The 25439-nt window shown below is 38.6% G+C and overlaps 2 protein-coding genes across 6 annotated transcripts in view; both read left to right on the plus strand.

Moving 5' to 3' along the window:
- The first annotated feature begins 921 nt into the window (after positions 1 to 921).
- On the plus strand, positions 922 to 15125 carry ehmt1b (euchromatic histone-lysine N-methyltransferase 1b). 5 transcript variants are annotated; one of them, XM_016229612.1, is made up of 27 exons: positions 922 to 1118; positions 1391 to 1478; positions 2038 to 2531; positions 2788 to 2950; positions 3683 to 3846; positions 4383 to 4541; positions 4736 to 4810; positions 4968 to 5085; positions 5191 to 5328; positions 5889 to 6034; positions 6537 to 6680; positions 6857 to 7083; positions 7205 to 7399; positions 7518 to 7600; positions 7679 to 7785; positions 8011 to 8133; positions 8259 to 8360; positions 9120 to 9224; positions 9405 to 9559; positions 10155 to 10322; positions 10437 to 10581; positions 10768 to 10845; positions 11422 to 11537; positions 11774 to 11860; positions 12053 to 12131; positions 13135 to 13310; positions 13464 to 15125. In XM_016229612.1, exons 1-27 carry the CDS (start codon positions 1032 to 1034, stop codon positions 13645 to 13647), a joined length of 3906 nt encoding a protein of 1301 aa, XP_016085098.1. In that variant the 5' UTR covers positions 922 to 1031; the 3' UTR covers positions 13648 to 15125. The 5 variants fall into 5 exon arrangements, with proteins under 5 accessions (XP_016085098.1, XP_016085093.1, XP_016085094.1 ...); XM_016229607.1 differs by lacking the exons at positions 922 to 1118; positions 1391 to 1478 and having other exon boundaries at positions 2419 to 2531; positions 3710 to 3846; positions 4380 to 4541; XM_016229608.1 differs by lacking the exons at positions 922 to 1118; positions 1391 to 1478 and having other exon boundaries at positions 2419 to 2531; positions 3713 to 3846; positions 4380 to 4541.
- A 3716-nt stretch (positions 15126 to 18841) lies between these two features.
- LOC107548771 (voltage-dependent N-type calcium channel subunit alpha-1B-like) overlaps positions 18842 to 25439 on the plus strand; it is a 118735-nt gene continuing 112137 nt past the window's right edge. Inside the window, exons 1-2 of the mRNA XM_016229577.1 lie at positions 18842 to 19563; positions 22882 to 22987. Coding sequence (XP_016085063.1) covers positions 19301 to 19563; positions 22882 to 22987 — 369 coding nt within the window. The 5' untranslated portion in view covers positions 18842 to 19300. The remainder of the gene's footprint in view (positions 19564 to 22881; positions 22988 to 25439) is intronic.

The raw sequence follows: 25439 nt of genomic DNA on the forward strand, positions 1-25439 counted from the left end.
GTTTCCTGTTCAGGGTTTATTGTAAACATGCTTCTTCTGTGACGAGAATTGGGTGAAGCTGGAATCCTTGATTCAGGTGATCACCTGACGTTATTGCAGGTTTCTCCTGGCTACTTGGGATGTGGTAGTAAGTTGAGTAGGATCTCAAAGGATTACACAAGATCTCAGGTGTCTTCCAAGGCCAAAGTAAGCTTGATCTGCTCTGTCAGACTGTATGGGAGTCCTGTAGATGGACATTGACTTTAGGAACGAGACCTCTGGGCATCGGACACTCTTTCTAGAGTTGCGTTTTCTTGTGATTTCGTTAGATCTCAAGGATGTGACGCATCTGATGGTACCAGCATGATGTTGGCACATTTTTTTCCAGTTTCTTTATTTTTTGTTGTATTCATTGAGGGCTAGAGGGTTAGAGAGGAATGAAGTCCTCATGAAGTCTCAGCACTTTCCCAAATTTGTCTTTGTTTTTGCAGGAAGATTTGAATCTACTTACTGAAACTGGGATTTTTTTGTTGTGGCTTGTTTTGTTTCACTTACCGTAGCAGGAGGAATGTTCCACATGGACTTTATCAAGCTATGGATCAAGCTGTCTACTTCCGGTGGACCAGTAGCCAAGAACGAAAGTGACCAATTCAACCAGAACATGTAAAATGAAAGCAAGAGAGAGAGAGAAAAAATGGTGCAATTAGGGAGCAAGAGCATGCTGGGCCTCAGTGTCTGCTCTCTTCCTCTTAATTCTTCCATGTTGTCGTTGTTATAAAAGTCATGATATTATTGGGCCTGGTCATGACTGGTTCATTTTTAATAAATACATGATTTTTTTGATAATTGGTTATAGTTTTTAGGCATAATGAACCCATAGGCTTTGGTTGAAATCAGTCATGGCTTAAAGCATTGGGAGATATTGAATCTCTTGAAAATATTACCTTGACTCAGGAGTGATTGACAGCTCAAAGCCCAGCCAATCAAAGCCCTTGTTATTCAGATGTTGTTTAGACTGAACCTTTGGGATAAGCCTCTCATATTCCCAAGGGATGTCTCCATGTTTTTTTTCCCTTTCTCGCCAGTGTTTGTGTTTTTTTGGCAGTGGCCATAATGATTATCTGCTATTTTTAGAAACAGTGGGTCATTTAATTTAGATCCAAACTTTAATTTGATCTGTCGCTTTCATTCTCATTACCGCTTTAATTGTTTTAGACAGGTTATTCCTGCCATCAGCCTGGCTTGGACATTGTAAAGTTTCATCAATTGGCTTCATGCACTCTCTCCACTCTCTTTAAGAGACATATTATTTGTTACTACTTTAATACTCAAAGTTTGCAAATACAACTTTTTTCCATGGTATTACATATGTTATGGAAACCCAGTAATGCAACTGTGTGTTTGTTTTCAGCCCTCCGGTTTGGCCAATGGGAATTCAGGCAAGAGGGAAACCATGAAGTCCGAGGGGACAAAAGAGTCTCGCAGTGATCAAGAAGAGGGTAAATACTGAATTTATTTTAATACATGAGCATTTGGGATGATAAAAATATTTTTTTAATCGTTTCGCTCTTGATAGCCATGTCTTAACACATTTAGATTTTTCTTTAGTCTTTAGTGTTTTATTTAAATTGTTTTGTATATTGCAAAACATTTACATTTAATGTAATTTAATTTTCCTTTTTTATTTTAATTTTTTAAAACAGAAGAATTCATTTAAGTGCTTTAACAGAATATTAGCTTCTGGTCTCTGGCACTGTTTACTTTCATTGTGAGTGTCTTACTTTTATTCTAAGCACAAATTTTGCTTTTATTTTTAACAATATTATGTGCCGACTTGTTTTGAACCTGGAATAATTACTTAACTCTTAAGACTGTGAAATCAAGTAATCTTTTTCTGTTCTGTTTCTTATAGGAGGAGATGAAGATCACTCGAACGGGCAAGCTGACCCTCTCAGAGAGGCCACTGAGATGAATGGGACCTATGAAAATATGGACACAAAGAGAACTGAACAGAACCTGTCTGCACAAGGGTCACCAGCCCGATCCTCAACCATGAAGAACGGATTGAAGATCACTCGAACGGGCAAGCTGACCCTCTCAGAGAGGCCACTGAGCTGAATGGGACCTATGAAAATATGGACACAAAGAGAACTGAACAGAACCTGTCTGCACAAGGGTCACCAGCCCGATCCTCAACCATGAAGAACGGATTGTCAGAGACTGAGCTGCCCCATGGCTCTACAGTGGGCAGTAATGGATATATTCTAAGCAAACAGCAGGAAAACACAGTGTCAGCCCCACACAGGACTAACTGGTCTCCCATAGGGGGTTCCACATTGGGGCATGGGACTAAAAGCTTGCCAACTTCAGCTTCAACATTGCGACCACCAGACCAGGGTTCTTCAAACAGTGCTGCAAGCCCAGGACCGAGCCCAACAGAAAGACGAGCGGAAACAGAGACTAAAAACGGCACAGTATCAAATACACCCCCACCAACAATACATCGCGCACGCAAAACTATGTCAAGGCCGGCCTCAAACCAGACACTAAAGGTAATGAAGATTTACCACAATGAAAAATTCTACGTCAGCTGCACTAGTCATGACTGCAGTGCATTCCACAATGCTGTGTTTTGGTCTCAAACCAGACACTAAAGGTAATGAAGATTTACCACAATGAAAAAATCTACGTCAGCTGCACTAGTCATGACTGCAGTGCATTCCACAATGCTGTGTTTTGGTCTTTTTTTTTAGGTCTCATGAATCATGGTCATGGATACATATAATAGCATTTCTGTTCCTCCTTCAGCTTTTGAATAGGGAAAATAAGGAGCCAGTCATGGTGAAAGATGACAGTCTAGGCAAACCAGAGACAGTGCAGCCTCAGCCATCTCCAATCCAGAATCAGCTACCTCAAAGCCAAACTGACGCCACATCTGTACTGAACACCACACCAGCCAAGCCACAAACAGGTTATACACTGTATTGCCTTTCTTTGTTTCCAACAAACCTTGTCACTCTAAAACGTTTTTGATGTGGTATTCCATTTACATTTTTTTTTTTACATACATTTATGAAAAAAGTTTGGGATGGGCAATATATCATTATATTGATAGAACAATATAATTTTATGAAAGATTTTTTTTATTATTATTTATCTATACAGGCCATTGTTGTATATTCCATTGTGCTAATTTCCCAATTTTTTTTAGATCGCTTAATGTTATGTTTTAATATTAAATAATTTAATCTTTAGTAAATATATTTATTTTTTATACTGTTTGTTTTAGTGTGATTTTTAAAATTTATTTAATTTTTCATTTTATTCAAATTAAATAAAGTATTGAATTAAAAAAATTACGTATGCAGTATACATATGTATTTTTGGCACTACCAGATTACATATTAAAATTTACAAAATATACAGCTTACCTCAGCTACTCAGTGAAAATAGTGGACAAATGGAAATGTCTGGTGAAACTGTAATTAGTTGTTAAGAAGTTTTGATTGCACCAAATTGGCAGCAACATGTTCCTCAATTATATTTGACTTTACATCAAACATGGTTCAAGTTCAAATTGAAATGCAGATAATCTAACCTAAATTTTACAGTTTTTCATGGAAATTATCAGATTGCTTTTACAAAGAAACAAGTGCTTAAAAACAAGCCTGTATACCAGAATTCTCTCTTTATGCATTGACAGTTGAACCCAGACCTGTCTCTCCCTCAGTAGCAGCCGTGTCAAGGAGGAAGAAAAGAAAGATGGGAATGTATAGTCTTGTGCCCAAGAAGAAAAATAAAGTTTTGAAACAACGCACAGTTCTGGAGATGTTTCAGCGTATGTCCCAGTCTCCACCCAACCCTCAGGTCAGAGATAGGACCACCAGATTCACACTTAAAGAGTGAAAAATTATAATTTATATTGTGTTGTTAAAAGTATTCTTTGAGTAGTTGCTTAGATTGTTGGCCATTAGTATTCTTATCTTAAAGCAGCACTATGTAACTTTTGGCGCTCTAGCGGTTAATAAACAGAACTGCACATATCCCACGAAAGAACATTCCAACCGGAGCTACTTCTCTAAGTTTATGTCTATGGCGATTCACGCAGGTATGTGTTACTCCGCAGCAGTGACGACCCGACCAGGCTACAATAGTCCAAATATAAGTACTTATTATAAGTGTACCGCATTGATTCAGAATAAGACAAAAAACGCGGTTTGGAAGATGAATTCATGATGTACATTATATACATTTGGCAAATTTTCAACACAGAAAAAGTTACATAGTGCTGCTTTAATATTTTTGCATTGCTAATTGGTTGAATTTTTCTGTACTTCTTAAAGCCAAGACATGTGAACATTGACATCTAATGCCAGTCTTTTTATTCCTTGGCTTCACAGCAGTCAAAGGAAGCCGTGCATGTGAATGGCGAGAGAATAGAGAATGAGTCTGATGAAGAAGAGTCAGAGGACGGAGAAGACACAGAGGAGGATGAGGAGCTGGTCAGAGAGGATAGAGCCAAAGCCTCTCGGGAGGGACCCAAGATAGATTCAGTCTCTCAGGTGGGAATTTCAGCAACAAAGCTCATGAGCCAATGGAAAAATGGTCTCATCCATTCTTTTTTTCCGTCTTGTTGGTTATTTCCTGGATTTTTTGTCCAAATGCCTTGTTCACTGAACCTGTGAACAAGTAGAGTAGCATCTAGTCATTACATTCCTCTGGAAGGATGTTTATTTTTTAATTTTTCATTCAAAAGCCTCTTGAAGAAGAACAGGAGTCTGAGGAGTCACCAGAAGGCGAAGGTGAAGAGGAAGGGGATGAATCAGACTTGGTGAGTTCACAAACATTCTATCAGAAGACACAGCATAACCAAGAGTTATTTGCACACAATGCTTTGAGTCCAGTGAGTTTCACAGATCTGATTTGAGGTTCCTGAGATAATGCTTTGTTTCAGTTTGTGGACTGTAAGTTCCTTCTGTCCTCCTCAGAGTTCAGAGTCCAGTTTGAAAAAGAAATGGAAAAAGAAAGTCAAGGGGGACCATGCCTGGCTCCGACCATCAAGGAAACGCAAGAGGAAATTGAAAGCGAAAACAGAAGGACTATCAGGTACAGTAAATGTTAAAAGGCCCGTTTTCCTTGAATATCTGCTGTAGGGCAACACCTCAGCTATTAATGACTTTCATTTACAAATCTGTCCCATCATAACTCCAGGAATGGAGTCCCAGTCTCTATCTGAGAGCCAGAGCTCCCCATCAGCCCCTTCTGACAACAGGAAAGAGTATAAAGAAGTCCCACTAGACTCCCTCGACCTAGCAGCACAGGAAGCTTTACTGACATCTCCAAGTACAGGTGAAATTAAATCCTGAATTATTATTAATATATACATTTTTGGGTATTTAAATTGAGATAGCAGTGAATGATCTTGTAGATGAAAACGATGGTTTGCTTTTTGACTATATTATGAAGTGCATGGGGAAGTCTGTTTCTGGTTTAATGCTATAGAAATGAGTCTTAAGTTGCAATCTGTTCAATTCTTCAAGTTAAAAGTAGAAATTGGCTGCTTCATCTAGTTACAAATACATTTTTATGTCTTTAGGCTTTACCATCTGATTGGTTTCGATGTCAGTGTCTTGAAAGACACATTTGTGTAAATTTGTGTTGTAAGGCCTTTGTGGTGGCCTCCATCTTGGATAAAATGAGTCATCAAGACTCAACTGATATGGTGCCCCCTGGTGGTCATGTGTCTATTGAAGAGTAATCCTGAAGCAGTTTGTGCTATCTATGCAATATTTTCCATCGATATACATCTGATTTTGAAGTAACATTGACTTCCTGCCTTCTGTGTTTGCAAAATGATGGTCTTTAAGCTCTTTCATGATTATTAGAGTCTTACAGATGGTGTTTCTTAGCTGTTTCAGGGTCAGTGGAGAGCACAGACACCAACATGGTGCAGGAACTGCCCCTTTGCAGCTGTCGAATGGAGATGCCCAAGAGCCGAGAGATTCTCACGCTTGCGGACAGGAAGTGTATGGCGACAGAGAGCATTGATGGCCAGGTGAGATGGTTACTCTTGTGAATATGTAGAACAATGATGGTGGCAGTGATTGCGTTTTCAGGAGTACATTATCTCATTATATACCATGGGTACTCAACTCTGGCCCTTGATGTCTTTGAGATCTCGAGGTCCTCAAGCTCAGGCCCTCACTTTTTGATCCAACTGGCCTGCCTTCCTAGTAATCCTGAAGATTTTTATTAGCTTGCTCAAGTGTGTTTGATGTGGTTTGAGCTAAACTCTGCAGAAAACTGGACCTTGAAGGCCAGAGTTAAGAACACCTGCTATATACCATCTGAATATGGGTACCAATTTTTGAAATGAAATGAGATGAATAATTCGGTTCAGTACAGAAGGTCCTAGGATTCATCTAACTGCTGAATACTTGGCATCTTCTTTTTCTGTATTGTCATTTTTCATGTTACAATACACGTTTTTTTACTCTTTTAAAAAAAAGAAGGTTCTGAACTCTATTCTAATTGGTTCCCTGTTGTTCTGGGGGTAGCTGAGCCGTTGTCAGAGTGCAGTGCTGAAGCACGAGATGATGAGGCCTTCAAACTCTGTCCAACTGCTGGTTCTGTGTGAGGACCATCGTACGGGCATGGTCAAACATCAGTGCTGCCCAGGCTGTGGCTTCTTTTGCAGAGCCGTGAGTCTTTGGCTTTACCCAAGAGAACGTTTTAGATCTTTGATTGGGTTTCAGCATGACAAGCCACTGGCCAAGAAATTCATGACTGAGTGCATGTGTCTGAAAAGCTCCAGAGTTTTTACTTTAGCCACATTTGAGCAAAACACTCAAAGGTATTTCATGTGGCCATCGTGCAGGGCGTCTTCATGGAGTGTCAGCCAGAGGTGAACATCTCCCACCGGTTTCATCGAGCCTGTTCCTCGGTGCTCAACGGTCAGAGCTTTTGTCCACACTGTGGAGAGGAGGTCAGCAAGGCGAAAGAGGTCACCATTGCCAAGGCTGATACGACGTCTACTGTGCCTCTCACCCACGGCTCCTGCGCGCCCACCACCTCAGAGGGCAAAGCAGACACCACCACTGGAGGGTATGTGTAAGCTGTTTAATGTTGTGTACCTAGGTAGGACTTTCTTAATCAGCATCCTTGTAGGATTTTTTTGTTTGTTTCTCCAACTTTTGGGTTAAAATTGATTTTTTGGTCAATAAAGGTCCACTCGGCTCTCTATTCTTGGAGAGGGCAAAGCAGATAGCACCTTACCCAAACCTCCACGGTCACAGGACACATCTGTGTCACCGTTGGGCTCCAGAACCGGACCTGTAGGAGCTGGATCCGGAACCGGACCTCCACCAGGAACCACTAAAGAAACTCTGGAAAGTGTCCTGCTGGCTCTAGATGCAGAGAAGTAAGAAAACCAACTATTATGGCCACATTATCCATACTAACATGGGGTTCAATCATTATGAAGTCTTTATGAAGTACAATTTACACTGACTCATTACCATCATTTTTTCTACTCCAAGACCCAAGAAGCTTCGGTTTCACCCAAAACAGCTGTACATTTCTGCCAAACAAGGGGAGCTGCAGAAGGTGCTATTGATGTTGGGTAAGAGAGATGAATATAAAGTTATGTCTTATTCATGGTTCTCTGCTTTGTGCTGGAAACCACCTTTGTCATTCTCAGTGGATGGGATAGATCCTAACTTTAAAATGGAGAGCCAAAACAAACGCACACCGCTCCATGTAGCAGCTGAAGCAGGTCATCAGGAAGTCTGCCATATGCTGGTGCAGGTGAGGGCAAATGCTAATGAACTAGTATTAACTCAAAGATGAAAATTCATCATTAATTCACCCCACCTGTATGACTTTCTTTTTTTCTGTGAAACACAAAAGAGAACCCTGAAGTAGTTCTTATCTCATTTGCATATACAGTTAGAACATTTCCTGATGTGTCACACCTGGTTTGACCTCAATGACTTTGACATTATCATTCAAATCAGTGATTTTATTCTTCAGGCTGGTGCAAACCTTGACATGTGTGATGAGGACCAGCGGACTCCCCTGATGGAGGCCTGTGAGAACAATCATCTTGACACAGTACGCTATCTTCTGAGGGCTGGAGCCATCGTCTCTCACAAGGTCAGCTGCCACAAGCAAGAGGGTTGATAAGCCAGTCTGTTTAGTACATTCTGTAATCAAATGCTTTTTGAGGAACATCCACTCTGTTTGAAGCCTGTTCACATCCTGTTTCCTTTTCTTTTCAGGATGTTGAAGGTTCAACATGTCTCCATCTTGCTGCTAAGACTGGACATTTTGGCATTGTACAACATTTGCTGTCTACAGGCCTTGTAGATATTAACTGCCAGGTTTTGGAACTTCTGTTACATTTAACATTTGTAAAAATATTTTGAGAATGCGAGATGGTGTTTTTGGGGATTTCCACCATTTGAGTCAATAGACTCTGCCAAACATATCTCAGGAATTTCACAACTGCACCAATAGTCCTCCATCCAACTGAAAACTACTCCTACTGATTCTTGTTGTGAGTTTCTCAAAGATTACAAGGCACGTTAATGATACACTCAAAATTATTTTTTTTTTTTGGTCATTAAAAAAATAAAATCTGAAATTCCTCTAAACAACACAGTACAAAATATTTTATCGCTTTGGACATTTTTTCTTTGGCTTTTAATAACCATAACAAAATAACTTTTCACTTATCCATTAAAAAAGTTTTATCTTAACCTTGATGTATTATTTATTTATTTATTTTTGTGGTTTATGGTATATGCCAGTAGTTCTCAACTAGAGGGCCTCAAGATTACATAAAATTATTTGCATTTAAATATAAATTTTTTATTACTTTTAAAAGTGTGGTTTCTAGACCTGGAAAAGCCATGAAAAATAATAAAATCTTAAAAAGCCATGGGCATTTTTGTAATGAATATACGTTGTTATAGTTATTTCAAACTTCAAAGTATTTCATTGCATAGTAATTGTGAGGAAAAACAATTTTGTAAAAATCCTGATAATCCTTCAAATTAATGGTGCTTTCAATATTGTTGTGGACAGTGGGAGCCATTGGAGTCAAAAATACTGAGATGTAGTTGCATTTCTTGTTCCAGGATGATGGAGGATGGACAGCCATGATTTGGGCCACGGAGTACAAACATGCAGACCAAGTAAAACTCTTGCTCTCCAAAGGGGCTAACATCAACATCCGAGACAAGGTCTGTGTGCTGTGTTTTGTATATGGAAACTGCAGTAAAACTGCATCAAAGTTACATCTGCAGTTTTACAGTATTTTGTAGTTTACTTTGTCAAATTTTAAATTCTTGCATAGGTTTAGATGACAGACTGTTTAAAATGCAGTGTATTTGATCTGTTGCAATCGTCAACTCTGATTCTAGGAGGAAAATATCTGTCTGCACTGGGCGGCATTCTCTGGCTGTGTGGAGATAGCTGAGATTCTGCTGGGTGCGAAGTGTGATCTGAACACCGTCAACATCCACGGAGACTCACCGATGCACATAGCGTCAAGGGAGAGCCGGCTCGACTGTGTGAAGTGAGTGAACCTCCACTAGGTTTTATCGATCCAGACTGATTGATTGGGAAACTTCCTTTCAATCTCACAGGTCTGTAGTGAGCTAGGCTTATTTACAACTTAGTGACGTCTGAGCCGTCCTCCTAGAAGATAATTGTACTGCAGGATTACTCCCATATCCGATGTACTGCAGTCTAATCAGGTGCTTGTGTAGATCCCAATCAGCTTAAAGCTGCATTTTTTTTATCGGAGACTGGATCAATGTCATGTAGATTTATTGAAGCTGGACACTAGCAATAAAGGCTTGCTCTCATCATTTCCTGGACAAATTTTATTATTGATCCGTTGGCAGGCAGTTACAGTGGTTGGTTGGAGTCCTGAATGTAATATTGCCACAGGCGAAGATGGATTACACATATATTTTTTTCATCCTTAGAATTGGTTTGTTTGAAACCATTGAATCAAAACAAAATATTTACACTGAGGATGAAAATGTGTCTAAGACCAAAAAATGTTTTGGGAAAATGGTAGTAATAGTAATAATAATAATAATGTTTTTTTTTTTTCATTTTGTTTGTCCTAACTTTTAAGATAACCTCTTTTGTGCCTCCTGTAGCTTGTTTCTGTCACGAGGTGCTGGCATAAGCCTTAAGAACAAAGAGGGAGAGACGCCAATGGAGTGCTGCAGCCAGAACTCGAAAGTTTGGACCGCCCTTCAAGCCAGTAAAAAGCAGAGAGAAGCTAACAGCAACCAGACTGGCCCTGTAGAGAAGCTTCTCAACAGGTAGATCCACTTAATTCATATCTCATTGTCCTTCAGCTCACAGTATTGACATGTTTATTTAAACCATAATTAAGACCTAAATTAGCTTTTAAATTACCGTGTAATTGTGCTTAGGGACATCGCCAGAGGCTACGAGAAAGTCCCCATCCCGTGTGTGAATGCGGTGGATAGCGAACCCTGTCCTGACAACTACAAATATGTCCCTGAAAGCTGTGTGACATCCCCAATGAACATTGACAAAAATATCACCCACTTGCAGGTAGACAAGCTGAAGTCCTGTTTTTATTGTAACACTTTTCAAATCTCATTGATATAAGAACGACAATTAATCGTCTTGGCACTGTTGACAAATTTGAGTTGGCTAGTTAGCTAAGACAGAACATTGAACGAGTAATAAATCTCTAAACGAAGGAAAAAGATGTATAATTGGTATTTCACTCTGCAGTACTGCGTCTGTAAAGACGATTGCTCCTCAGCTAGCTGCATGTGTGGCCAACTCAGCCTGCGCTGCTGGTATGATAAAGTAAGTCAATTTCTGAGCTCTCCATCCATAGAACCTAAACAGTCAGCACTCTGTCATTCACTCCTGATGTTATATCTGTAAATTGGGAAAATTTGGGTTATTTTGAAGCACAGTTACATGAATTACTAGCTCTTACTAGCTGTTAATGTCATTTGACTTGGCAAGCATCTCCACCTAGAGGTGGAACTAGCTAAGTACAAGACCATGCGAAATGGTCGTCAAAAGTATAAGTGGTGCTAAATCAAATATCGCTGTTACTAATGCCCATACTTGGAGTTAGGTGTTTGTTAATTGTATTTAAAGTATTAAACTAGCTTAGGTAATATTGATATCTTTATCTAAGCGATAAAACGGATAAATAATAGGGGACCTGAGCATTATCTATGAACAATAATAAAGTAAAAACCTATGTAGAAACCACCCAGAACACCCTAGCAAACTGCATACCAATGCCCTGAAAACCATTCTATGCAATCTAGCATCATGGTGGCGAGTTTTGAATTGCCAAGCACCATTGACATGTTGCAATGTTCATTTTAGTATGAGAGTTCAAATGTTTTGTGTTTGTGGCGTCAGGAGAGCCGTCTGCTGCCCGAGTTCAGCAATGAGGAGCCACCCCTTATATTCGAGTGCAACCACGCCTGCTCCTGCTGGAGAACCTGCAAAAACCGTGTGGTACAGAACGGACTGAGGTTCCTCACATTTTTTAAATTCTACAATCTACACATAAAATCCTGAAGTTTATTTGACAAAAAATTCACTTGGTAATATTTGAAAACAGGAAATGTGCACTCCAAAAACTATGTAGAATCATTTAAAAATCAGACAATTAATCACCCTGACCAACTATTTAGTATTCGCATGTACTTGTTGTTCTATTGTAGTATATGATCTGAATTGAGTGGTTTTCTCTTAAATGATTTCTTAGGATAAGACTGCAGTTGTTCAGGACGCAGATGATGGGATGGGGTGTCAAGACGTTACAGGATATCCCGCAAGGAACGTTTGTTTGCGAGTGAGTTTCTTATTTAGAACCCTTTTGAGCTTTATGATGTTTCTAAAGGTGATTGAGGCCTGCGTTATATCTTCCTGTTTCAGTCTGGAGTGTGTGTGTGTGGCTGTGCAGATGTTTGTTTAGGTGTGTCAGTATGGATACGATTGTGTGCTTAGTGTGTTTGTACCCTAATGTCTCATTTCCTTCCAACAGATACGTGGGTGAAATCATCTCTGACGCTGAAGCAGATGTCAGAGAGAATGACTCCTATCTTTTCAGTCTGGACAGCAAGGTATTGCCATCCTAGGATGACTTCCCTTCAAAATCACATTACCTCTCCTGTCTGCTCCCCGTCAATAGTGGATTATCTGCATGCCTGCAAGCACATTTTGCATATATCGTTTAGATGACCTCTGTCAGCACAGAAGAATGATTTATTTGGCTGTACCGTTATACTTTTAGTACTTGTATTTTAGGCCTTCAGTATTCTTGCTTAGACAGATGTTGGACTGATGGCATAAAATCTGGGCTGCACTACAGCTTATTCTGGCCAAGAACCATCCATTTAGAAGGATGAGTCTAACCAGCATGCAAGAAAGCAACCACAAAGGGAGAAAACTGAAGTACTGAAAACAACTATGATAAGAAATTAATTAAATTAATAATTTTTAAAAGTATTATTAAATGAATAAGGTAATTAATACTTTAAATAAATAATTAATGAAATATTTAAACTTTTATTCAAAAAGGATGCATTAAATTGATCAGAAGGAACAGTAAAAGCCTTACACATTGTTAAAATCAATTTTTTGTTTTAAATATGCTGTTCTTTCTATTCATCTTTTTAAAAAATATATCACCGTTTCCTCAAAAATATTAAGCAGCACAACAGTTTTAAACATTGATGATGATAAGCAATATTTCTTGAGCACCAAATCAGCATATTAGAATGATTTCTGAAGGATCATGTGACACTGAAGACTGGAGTAATGGCTACTGAAAAGTCAGCTTTACAATTACAGGAATAAATTAAATTTTAAAATACAGTATATTGAAACAGAACATTTTAAATTGTAATATTTCACAATATTATGTTTGCTTGTTTTTTTTTTTTTTTTTTTTTTTTTTTTTTTAAATCTTACATATTTTACCTGTATGTATTTATTTATGTATTTATTTATTTAAAACGAATAATAAAAAAAGAAATCCTTATTGTTGAGCCCCTCCCATTCTCTTCAGTCTGACCTCACTCTACAAACACCTTCTCAATTTATTTTCTGTCACTGCTGTTGCAGGTGGGTGATATGTACTGCGTTGATGCACGTTTCTACGGCAACATCAGCCGCTTCATAAACCATCACTGTGAGCCGAATCTGTTCCCCTGTCGGGTGTTCACCTCTCACCAGGACCTCAGATTTCCTCACATCGCGTTCTTCGCCTGCAAGAACATCAGTGCTGGAGATGAACTTTGGTCTGATTTACATCATTGTCCATTTACTTGCAAATACTCAATTTAGATTGACTCAACATGTTAGTTTCCCCATCATGCACTTCATGAATGCATTTGTTGGAGCTCATTTATTTTTACCGGAATATAAAATTGGAATTTCTCTCCCCATCTCAGGTTTGATTACGGTGATCACTTCTGGGATGTAAAAGGGAAGCTGTTCAGATGCCAGTGTGGCTCATCCAAATGCAAGCACTCAGCCACTGCCATCGCCCAGAGGCAGGCAGATAGTACGCCGGGAGACCAGCAGCCCAGCGCCTTGCCCGATACCAGCTCGTCCACCCCATCCAGCCCCAGCTAAACCCTCTGACAACCATCTTTCTAGCATAAAACATCCGGTTCTCCTACTTTTACGGTCGCTTCCCATCACCAGCTGGTACCTCTGCTATCTCTAATAAGACCAACCCGGGCCACTTGATGCCACACCCACAGTGCCACGTTTAGCTCTGCTGATCTGAAAGCCTGATTGGTTGAAACAGTGTAAGGGTTTAAAGTCTTGAAGGTGAGAGGTGCACAATTGGACTGTTTTTTCAGGGTGTTCAGTACGCACATTTTGTATAGGTTTTTTATTGTCACCCCGCCCCTTTGGACCACGATACATCTTGTTCGACATCATGAAAAGAGCTCAAAGTGGATTTTTTTTTTTCTCTCTCTTGAGAATGAACCTGTTTGAGCCAATTTATGGACTTTGCAGCAGGTTTCCGTTGAGTACTACCTTGACTCGAACTTCTGCGCCATTCGCGTACACACTTCTTGTCATCTTTTATGAACTTTATTCTTCACAGTTTCGAACAATCAATTCCCAAATGAGTTTCAAATAATGTTTGCATCAGTTTGTTTTACTTTTCTTCTGATTTTAGTTTTTGTACATTCACAGAATATGCAGAAAATTATGTAAAGGTATTCAAAGACCAACCTTTTTTTCCCAGTAGCCTTTTCTGAGTCATTCAGTGGGCTGCATTAACTTGAGATGAGCTATTGGCTAGCAATCATTGGAAATAAGCGCCCGTCGAGCGTGTCCTCTGATTGGTTCACAGACGCAGGACGTCATGTCAGTGCTACCAAAATCATGAAAAGGCCATTTTTGGCCTATTTCCTCCCAGTAATAAGCCCAGTTCTTAAGTATAAATGCGTTTTAATGGCGAATTGCCACTGGAAGTGCAAATTAATTTGGGACAAGTTTAAAAACAAGCCCTATGGGTTATTTCCTGCATGTTACTGGCCTGGATAGACACGGCTGTTGTTAAATGCAAACTGTAAAATATTTCTGTACGTACTTTCGGTCACAATGATGGAACCTATTAGCATGCTTTTGAGACATGTGCTTTAGGAATAGGACTGGAACGTTTCACTCTGGTGGAGTGAAAAGTGGTGGGGTGTAGGAAAACGCAAATGGTGCTGAAAAAGGTTTTTGTTATGTTAATTTTTTATTACTCACCAAGTGAATACAAGTTGTAAAATATGGTGAAGAAGCAAGTGTTTCATTTTTTTTTTCCTTTTCATTTGTATTTTTAAATTGGCATCTGTTTTTTCTAACTGTAGTTTGACATAGTTAGCCTGCATCGATTTTGTTCCATAAGTTCATGTTGATAGTGAAACTATTACAGTCTTTTTAAATGTTGATAAGTGTAGTCATGTCCTTTGTGCAAATCCAGACATAGAGATTCAAAACACTGCAAAATGAGGGGGAACAACGAAAACGGTAACACATTTCTGGACAGTGAAACGTGATGCACAATCTTACTGGTTGTGTTTTTCTTTTTCAATAAATTTACTACTCATAAAAGAGAAACATCTCTGTCACTGTTATGTAAAAAATAACATGAAGTACGATGATAAATACTAGTTTTGCGAATCTGGAACTAACAATCTCTGCTGTTCATCCCATAACGCTTTTTGAGGAAGCAGATAATTTTTTGGAGTTACACTTTTAACCCATGTGGCCACAAATGAGACCCAAGGAGTTTTGCAATGCAAAACAGGAAGCCTTTTGATCATTTATCAAGAGGTGTTTTTTTTTCTCACTTTTATGAACTCTTTGATTATTCTCTTCCTGATTACTTGAGATTCTGGTTGTAATTGATCCAATGAAATGTGAGCTGATGATTGAGGCCCTCTGACTTTGCCGATAAAGGCTTTTAACTAATGAGACAGGAAACCTGCTTTTCCGCATTCCACAGTTGCAAACTTTAAGACCTGTTCACTATTACAGCGGTCAGTACAGTTATGAGGATCACGCTTTGTGGATACACAGTTATGGCTGAGAAGCTGGATCGTGTAAATTCGTAGAGCTGCACAAGGTTAACAAATGGGCAGGGCAATGAAGGGGTCAACACGGCATAACTCTGACTGGAAGGAGAGAAAATCCGCTGTTATCTATGGTAGGATGTTCACTGGGTTTGTCTTTCGAGGTTGCCGTGTCATTAACTGGGTTGTGGATTGTTATTCATCTGTATCACAGTGAACTCTTCACTTATTTTAATGATAGATAATGCTTTAGTGACATTTAGTGGCATTTAGGTTTAGTGACATTAAATGATGAGCTGAGACTGAATGTCTTTTTGTGGGTGAATCTCAAAAAAACATGTCCAGGTTGTGTTACTATAAAAGCTTGTTTCTACCACAAGTAAAAAAAAATGAATAAGGTAATTGCAGTCATTTTATCTCACAATTCTGACTTTTTTTTTCTTCTCACAATTCAGTGTTTGCATCCCACAATTCTGAGTTTACACCTTACAATTTCACATTTATATCTTACAATTGTGTCTTTTTTTCTCTTAATTCCTAGTTTACATCTTTTTTTCTGCCAAAGGATTAAAAAAAAAAGGTATTGAGACTTTTTATCTCACAATTCTGCATTTATATCTCACAATTCTGAGCTTATATCAAGCAATTCTGGGGGGGAAAAGTTTGAATTGTAAGATATACATTTTTAAATTATGAGGAAAAAGTCGCAATTGTACTAGTTTTTGTCCTGTGGCGAAACAGGCTTCCATAAATTTCAAAAACCAAAACTGATTTTTTTGCATTGTGATATTTACTTTGATGACAATAAGGAATGTTTTTTTTAATCATTACCTTTTTTCATTCCAATTATTCTCAGCGTTATTGATCATAATAATAATAATACATTTTTTATTGCTAAAGAATTACTGTTATGCAATGAAATTTGTATTCAAATTAATATAAGTACAAACTACAGTAATATATAATTTTTATTTATTTATTTTCATTATTGTAATAAGATTTTTTTGTTTTTGGCTTACTAGTAACAAGAATTGTAGGGCAATTATTTTGTAGTAGTTTTATTTTTATTGTTTAATTGTAATTATGAAAACTGTCATAATGCAAAAATACTTATACGGTAGGCCCTAAATATGAATTTTGTAAGAATTATTACTTTATATAGCGTAAAAATGACAGGAAGTCCGTTATAATTGGCCCTATACCAAGCATGCATTTGTCTCACTTCTTTCATTTCCCTGTAATGTGTGTGATTTCTTTGAGTCAGTCTGTTTATCATCTCTCCTCTTATTTCAAAAATAAAGCCGCCCGATTGGCCACACTTGGAACATGACGGATGTTGACTCTGGGCACAGAGTTCAGTTCCTGGGCTCAGTCTTCTGAGCCACCTGACAATCAGAGGAACAGAAGAGCAGCTTTAACAGAACTATCCAGCAAGGACCGTCTGTATGAGGAGAGCCAAACTGCCAGAGATGACCAGAACACTGCAGAATGTAGCAAATATGACACTGTGGTAGAGCTGGAGAGGCCCAGTGACCTGAAGAACACCGATATCATCAACGCCCATGAAACGTATCAAGAGCAGGTAGCAGCATGGGAGGAGAGGTGAGCAGCAGGGGATGAAAGTCATTTGTAATGTAACCCACACTGAAGGTTATTAACTTCTTTATCGTGGTCTGCTGTAAATTTAAAGCTTAACGCTGTTAAAGGTCAATACTGAGAACTTAACACAATCACAATTTATCATTTTAATTCATTCTATTAGCCACTAGGGGGCCTAAAGGCTCAACTGTACAGTGGCCTCAAAAGGTGAATTGTGCAAGGTAAAATATCAAAACTCATGAAATAAAGAAAAAAATATTATTTAGTGCATTATATATTCTAATATGCTGAATTGATGCTCAATAATTATTGCTTATTCTTGTTTAATTCTTAATAACAGTTATCAATGTTCAAAAAAGTTTTTGCTACTTAGTATTTTTGTGGGAACTGTGATCTTTTTGTTTTTTTTCAATGAATATAAATCATATCAACAGGAAAATATTCTTGAAAAAAAATACAGCGATCCAAGAACTGTCCTGATTGAAAACTTATTTCCCTTGTATCTTCCAACTGTGTGTGTGTGTTGAATCCTTTCCACTGCAATGCCCTAGGGTGTTGTAGGATGGAGCTCTGGTATGCCACACATCCAGAGATTAGCTCAACAGCCTGGAGTCTCTCATGAGATTTTGTGCCTCTGGGTCTGGACTGGCTGCATGCACACACAGAAAATTCTTCACACTTACTGACCCTTAATGCCTTGAGCTTCACATCTGGACATGCTGAATACTTTTCTTTCAGCCTTTCCTTTGCAGAGGTGGAGATGCCCTGGGTGGAGTCATGTTTTGCCTATATGGAGACCAGCTAATGCAATGTTTTAATTAATTGTAATTCTAATGTTTTAAGATTTTAAATATAAATGTAAAAAGGTTCTGTGAGTATTAAGGTAGAAAATATAATTAGCTAAATATAAAAACAACACAACATATGTATTGTATATAATATATTGTAATATATAAATATATAACGTATTAATATATTATGACGTGGTACAACATGATTTGAAACTGATCCAAGGAGCATATTTCAATCTGTGCCCGTATTTTAGTGATAACAAATTTGCTTCTTTGATAGTGACCTATAGTGCAGTCTTGCATATTTCTTAATATTTCCCCCCCTCCCATAACCTTCAAACCCAGAAACTTTCCATTTATTTCCATGTTTAAAATTAGATTTGTATGTTCAATCATCAAATTTGTGCAAATGTATTATGAAAATGTGTATATGTGGCATATGTGTGTATTAGTATGCATTAAAATAGCTAAACAAAGGCACACAATGCAGCTTGATAATTTACTGACTGACAACAACAGGCAATCAACATTTCGCTTTTGTGTAATGGTGCCACTGATTTTGGCCATTAATGTTCTATTCTATTATAAACAATTCAAAAATCTTTTAAGATTCAAATTTAGTAATTTATTAACAACGAAGAGCTTTTGCTTGGCGCTTTTACTTCCTTTTCAAATGGACACTAAGCAAACAATAAGACAAACGGTTATAAATATAATTCATTGATGATCAATTAAGACACCCTCCCCCTCACGCGCTCTCCAGCAGGTGGTCCTGCCTCTAGGGCCGTTTGCGTCACGTGTGAGAGCCTCGCGCAGCGTCCATTCATTTGGCACCATTCGTACCGTGCGCTTCTCCAAGTGCAGTTGTTGTGTGCAAAGCAAATCATTGCTGAAGAGAAAAAACGTTTGTACGTGCATATGGAATACCTTTATTCGCGCTTTTGATTCCACCAGCTCGTTTTTTCCGTCTAGCGTGACGCGTAAGTGATGGTGCACATTTTGGTTTCGTGACCTGTCAGCTGGATCAGATTGTGTTGGGTGGATGTGGCACGAATTGGAAGGTTACACATTTTCCATTGTTTGAAATGCACTCAACGGGAATGACATTTCTATGACAAGTTTCTCTTTTGTGCAATTTTCTGAGCAATGGAGTGAGGCGAGGGCGCACGGGGAGCTGGTTAAAAGGGACTTGTATATTTGTATTTCACTTCACATAGACTGATGGAGACTCTAAGTGGTAACAGATGTCTGTACTGTAATGTGCACTCTTCATCTTCTATTTAATGCCAGTTTGGATTTTACCTGTTGGATATCTGCATGTCTAGGATGGCTCGCTTTGGAGACGATCTGCCCACCCGCTATGGAGGGACAGCGGGCGCTGGGAGAGGGGGAGCCCGGGCAGGAGGTCCCTCGGGCGGTCAAAGAATGTACAAACAGTCGATGGCTCAGAGAGCCAGGACAATGGCTTTATATAATCCTAAACAAACCAAACAGAACTGCTTCACTGTCAACCGCTCTTTGTTCATCTTCAGTGAGGACAATGCCATCAGGAAATACGCCAAAAGAATAACCGAATGGCCATATCCTTAATGTTCAAGAAAATGGATATAGCTTCATGGCATCTCCACTCCTACATTTGATCTCACTCTTTTTAGAAAGCGTGTAAATACACGCTTTTAGATCTGGCAATGTCAAAGGAACTGTTGCGTGCTGAAATGGTGATTGACACCGAAATGTCTTTGTTTTCACGTGTTCACGCACTTTAAAGCATTGGACAGCTGGTGGTCGTGTCAGGGTGTTGGCAGATCAGCATTTTTATTTTCTAATTCAAACGTTGGAAAGTCAAGCGCTTGATAACCCTTGGCTAACGTTTTTTTTAAAACCCGGGTTACAGACTAGTTTTAACCATCGGGTATGTAACGTTTTGAAAACGGGATTTGGCACCACCAAATACATAGTGTGAAATAAGCGGTGTAAGAACGTTACAGCTAATTGATTGGCAACAGACAACCAATCAAAAAACTGGCATAGCGCTTCCTCATTGAGTATCCATATGCTCTGTTTGGTCACAGAAACTTTTACGCGCTGTTTAGTTTCAGTATCTAAGCGGTTAAGACGTCGAACAGTGAAGATTCAAAACGGTTTCTACTGTGTTTCAGAGCGGTTGCATCTTTATACCGACTGACACGCAGTTACAGGTCGCGTTTTGTATTTCTTTCAGTGATTTGGCCTTATAAATATGCAAATAATAACGGTTGCAGGGTTTAACGTACAGTGTGAGATGTATAACTCAGGATAAAGAATGAACAGGGTGAAACATTGAACAAAGTGGCTCAGGATTACATTTACCAAGTGAGAAAAACAGTCTCAAGGCTATGGTGTAAAACATTGTAGATTTAGTTGTTAACAAAGTGAAGCTAATGTGTGGCTAATGGAGAAATCACGGCAGCAGTAATGGCAACGTTAAATAGTTGCCTACTACTATTACTGATACTAATAATTCCATAAAATTATATAGTTCATTAGCTTAACTGTAAGTTGTTAACAAGGTTGCTAGTAGTTCATACAGAATAAATATGGGTAACCAATGTATATCGTTTTTGCATTGGTTCATTCAGTCAAAGTTTAAAATAATTTACATTTTATAATTTAATTCGAAATGGTTCTTCAAGAAGAAATGTATGAACCCAGAGAGGTTTTAATTAATACATTTTTATAAAAAAAAAATATTTATTTGTTTATTTTTTTGCATCTTGGTTGTAAAAAGCTGTAGCGCTCTCCAGGGTCCTGAAACCTCACCATTGATGTTCCAAGTTCTCCAACATTTACTAGAATTTTACAGCACTGTGCAATCAGATATCCTGCCTTTATTTCTGATAAATACAACCAGTTTGTCGTACAGTCCATTTAAAATGCATCTTTATGGAATTCAGGCATTCATAGCAGTAGGTTTCTATAGCATGTAGAGATCCCTCAAGGGGGTGACAAGAATGTAATTGAAGTGGCCATTGGACATTTCCTTTCTAATTCTTTGCCTCCATGAATAGCGATTCCATAAAGACCTATAGCCGTAGGGAACGGGCATTGGATTATAAATTGGTAAAATGGATCCTGTCCAAAGAATGGAATATAATGGCTGACCACCCATAAAGATGTTAGCAGCCTTTTAGCGTTTCTTTTAAAAAGGATGAAAAAGATTTTAATAATGACAAGATTGGTGGGCTTACACAAACATTTCGCAGATGCAGTAAGGTTGCACAAATGACTGTGCTGAGAGAGAAACCATCATGCCATCCTAATGGGTAATCATGATCTCTGCACTGAAATGTTCCAAAGCATGTCTCACTTTTATGCCCAGACCTCTGCATGTCATTTCCAGCATGGAGGGAGGTGGTGTAATTCATTCAGCATTACTGCTAGTGGGTTTGAACATGGTTGTCTAGGAATGCCAAGGACACAAAGTTGGATGTCAGTTGCTTGATTAAGCTTGGAGGTATGTGAGTTGGACTCTGTTGGGGTTGTTCTCTCCTCATCTCCTAATGATTTAGTGATTGAGTTTTTACATGACACAATCCCTTTGTTCTTGGTGGGCAGTGTGGGGGAAATTCGCAAGTAGTTATTCCTGAGGAATGCTTTTAGAGTGATAGTTCACCCTTATGTCATTCTAAATCTGTAGAACTTAAGGTTGGAATACACAACTTCAGTACAGATTTTTGCCCTGATTGTTGTCTGGATGGGTCGACACTAGTTGCCGAAAGACAGAGCTGGTTTGTAGATTTTGGACAGTCAGAGTTGACAGATTTTGCAGAAAATCACGTCGTTTATGATGGAAACATCCACGATTTTATAGCTTCAGAATTTGATTTCATCTTGTTGGAGGATTGATATTTTGAGCAGATTTTAGAAAAAATAAGCTGTGTCCGAAATTGCATACTTTCTAGTATGGCACTATATTTGATTTGAAACTTACTTTGTGTCTGTTAAAAAAGTATGTTCTATAATATGGGTAGTATTACTGTCACATGACCTACCAGCACCAGTTGCGTCACTTCACAAATCCTCTCCCATGGCCATCAAATATGAATACTGTAAGTTTGGACATGCTACTCTTTTCGTGTACTGTTTTTCACCTACTATATAATATGGAAGTAGGCATATTTGGACACAGTGATTATGTTTTTGAATTGTTTCTCATCTCCTAACACTGTTTGTGAATGAGTTTGTTGTGTTCGGAACAATTTGAAAGTCTGATAGTGTGCGATCCTCAGTCATTTAGTTTATGATGCCCAGTCTTTCTCTGTAACCGTTTACAAAGTTGGCAAATATATGATGCATAGTGTTTTAAAATCTGTTCAGATTTTAAAAGTCATGTATGGTATTCCTCCCTTTAATTTCTTCTGTGGAACACAAAAGAAGATCTTTGGAAAGTCAATGAACAACATACAACCCCATAGAGGGCTGCAGCCGTGATGTCAAAACCAGAAATACTAATTAGCTGTGGGTTGTTTCGAAATTTTCAGTTTTGTTTTTATAATGGGGTTTTTTAGTTTATGAGCAAAACAAGGTCTGATATATAAATTGATGATACTTGGACGTTTTTACTCACAAATTAAAAAACACCTGCAGCATGCTATCATTGCATGAAATAAAATAAAAAAACATTCTGAAAATGTCAGGTTTGGAATGACGTTAGGGTGAATAATTATCTTTTTTTTGGTTCTCTCTCCCTTTAAGCCAGTATTTTAAAGCACATGTATCAGCACATTTACGGTTGAATTTACATCGCGCTATAGATACATTATCTCGTTCACTTTTATTTTGCACAGTCTTCCTCTTTAGAATGTTTTTGAATTTGTTATGTTTGTTATTATTCTGGTATTTTTCCTTGACTCATCCACTCCATTTGAGTACCTGATCCTCACTACCATCATCGCCAACTGCATCGTACTGGCCCTCGAACAGCATCTCCCTGCCATGGACAAGACCCCCATGTCTGAACGCCTGGTGAGCATCAGAATTATCTGTTTTTTTTGTCATTCACTCTTGATTATTAAGGTTTCACATGTCTGTCACATATCAGATTATTCATTTTTTTTACTGAATAAGACTGCAACCATATCTTTTAAGAGAGAGAAACAGCAATGACAATGCATTCTGCGAAAAGCAGAGCAAGTGAGAGATAACTGTGTATTTGGCTTGCTTTTCTTTCTGCCCACACACCCGACATCTCCTCTGGAGTATATTGATTGATCATTTTAGCGGTCTTGCACTGGTTGGCGTGGGTGATTGGTGAGCCTGTTGGAGCGGAGGCTGTTATCCCACTCTCAGAGCTCCCATCCAGGGCCGCTGAGAACCACCCAAGCACTCCACACAGGAGCCATGTCTCTGTCTCATTAAAACTCTGCCTGCTGGGAACCATTGACGAATGTGTGCGTAACGCATGATCCGACCTTAACCCATGCAGAGCAAGCTTTGATTCACTGCCTTGCTCTATTTCCCCTGCTCACAACGGCAGTTGTGCCTGTTGAGTCAAAATGATATAAGGAAGCGGCTTCAAAGTGTGCAGTTGCACAATTAGAGCAGGAACTGGACATGATGGCGGATTAAGGCGGTAACAGTCTGTGAAGCTGAATATGCAAGCGGTGATGTTAGATTCCACACTCCCTGGAGGAGTGCTGCAATCACAGAAAGGAAAACAGCATGAGCCTATAAGGTCAATGGGGTCCTCTTGAAAATACAACTTCCTGATGCTAAAAATGCAACAACTTATTGTTATTGTGTTGCTTTATGGGGTTTATGGGTTTTGGTTGCATTTGGTCGAAAACAAATGATTAACATTCTTTAGTCAACACAAAAAGTATGTTTATGCTGCTTTTTTTCATGAACTTTTTTTGTTGTTGTTGCTGAAAATGTCCCTCTTCCCCTTTTAAATAAATAAAATGAAGAAAAAAAATGTTGTGCTGCTTAAAGTGCCCCTATTATGCTATTTGAAAGGTTCATAATTTGGTTTTGGGAGTCCCCAACAACAGGTTTACATGCATGCAAGGTCAAAAAGCACTTTAATTTTCTTATAATATGCATTTAAATTTACCTTATTTCTCAACGACTCTCAAACGATTAGTTCGAAGATTCATCTTTCCAAACCCCCCCCCTTGCGAGAGGCTACTCTACACAACACAACACAACATATTTTGCATGCTCTACAGAACATTACAGCAACAATTATTAATCATACTTGCAGGTTGTGATTCGGAGGAGCAAGCTTGTCCAAACAAACTGGGCACTGACCCATGTTTCAAGGACAACCTTTTTACGAATCCTGCGTTGAACTTGCAGAGATTGGGGAAGCAGTTGTCAGTGAAATGATGGAAACACATTAAAAGTTTGGCAGTCCTTAACTGAAGAGTTATTGCAGTTTTCATTGTTCCCTGTAGCAAGGGTTCAACATCAACCTGTCAAATTTATCAACAGATTGTTTGGTTAACACTGCGACACATCCAATTCCCTACCTGTTGCAGAGCCAAACTGGCCCCACTGATACCCAAACACTACAGGCAGGATGTTCATTATTAATAAACTCTTTGGATCTATACATAAGAGATTGAAATATGCTGTGTGTTGCCGCACTCACTCATTTCTCCGCTCCCATAAATCATCCATTACGCACAGCCTCACATCTGCTCCCGCAAGCACATTTTTGCCAAGTGATTTCATAGAGACAACACGACAGGTGCTGTCTAGCACCACAGCGATAATTAGACTATTATTGAGAAAATATACACCAATAGAGTGTGATTTCACTTTGGGCACCTTAAGGGAGTGTTCAACACATTTAGTTTTTGTTTGTTTAATTATATTTGTGTTTGATAATGAAATATTATGTAATGCATTACTGAATGCACAGTTTTTTTTACAGGCAGTAGAGAGATTTAACACTGCAGCGTTTTCCTTGCTGTACCAAGTTATAATCATAAAACGGCATCATGCTGTTGTTATTGAAGACTGTCATAAAGAATGATATTGCTAGGGCAAGGTTTCCATCAAAAAGAGGGCCATAAGAAGACTTATTTGCAAGTGGGGTTGATAATTGCACTCATAAAGTGGGAGGGTTTTCTGAGAACAGAGCACTGGAGATGTTAGTCTGGTGTAAGTGCCTGTAGAGCTGTAGGGCTCTGGTGACATTAATGGGAATGAGTTCAAAAGCAATGTGACATGCTGTAGCCGGGACTGAATCTCTTTAAGTACATTCATCTAACAGATTCCATAACGTATACTTGGTATATTTTTCCAGTTTTATTTGGTTTCAGAATTTTGAGACTTTTTTTGTTGTAATATTCTTCTTTTGTTGTTGTTGTTGTAACAGCATCTGAAACACATACATACATACATATACTGTATATATATACAGAACAGTTTGTTCTGGTTCTCAAATCTGATTGGTTAAGAACCGTGAGAT

The sequence above is a fragment of the Sinocyclocheilus grahami genome, unplaced genomic scaffold (assembly GCF_001515645.1).
Source record: "Sinocyclocheilus grahami isolate Dianchi unplaced genomic scaffold, SAMN03320097.WGS_v1.1 scaffold355.1, whole genome shotgun sequence".
Classification (NCBI taxonomy): domain Eukaryota; kingdom Metazoa; phylum Chordata; class Actinopteri; order Cypriniformes; family Cyprinidae; genus Sinocyclocheilus; species Sinocyclocheilus grahami.

Coding starts and splice junctions, on each gene's coding strand:
- ehmt1b (XM_016229612.1), top strand. CDS start 1,032: ATGTCTCCATGTTTTTTTTCCCTTTCTCGCCAGTGTTTGTGTTTTTTT. Junction 6,681..6,856: donor GTGGCTTCTTTTGCAGAGCC/GTGAGTCTTTGG, acceptor GCCATCGTGCAG/GGCGTCTTCATGGAGTGTCA. Junction 9,225..9,404: donor ACATCAACATCCGAGACAAG/GTCTGTGTGCTG, acceptor CTCTGATTCTAG/GAGGAAAATATCTGTCTGCA.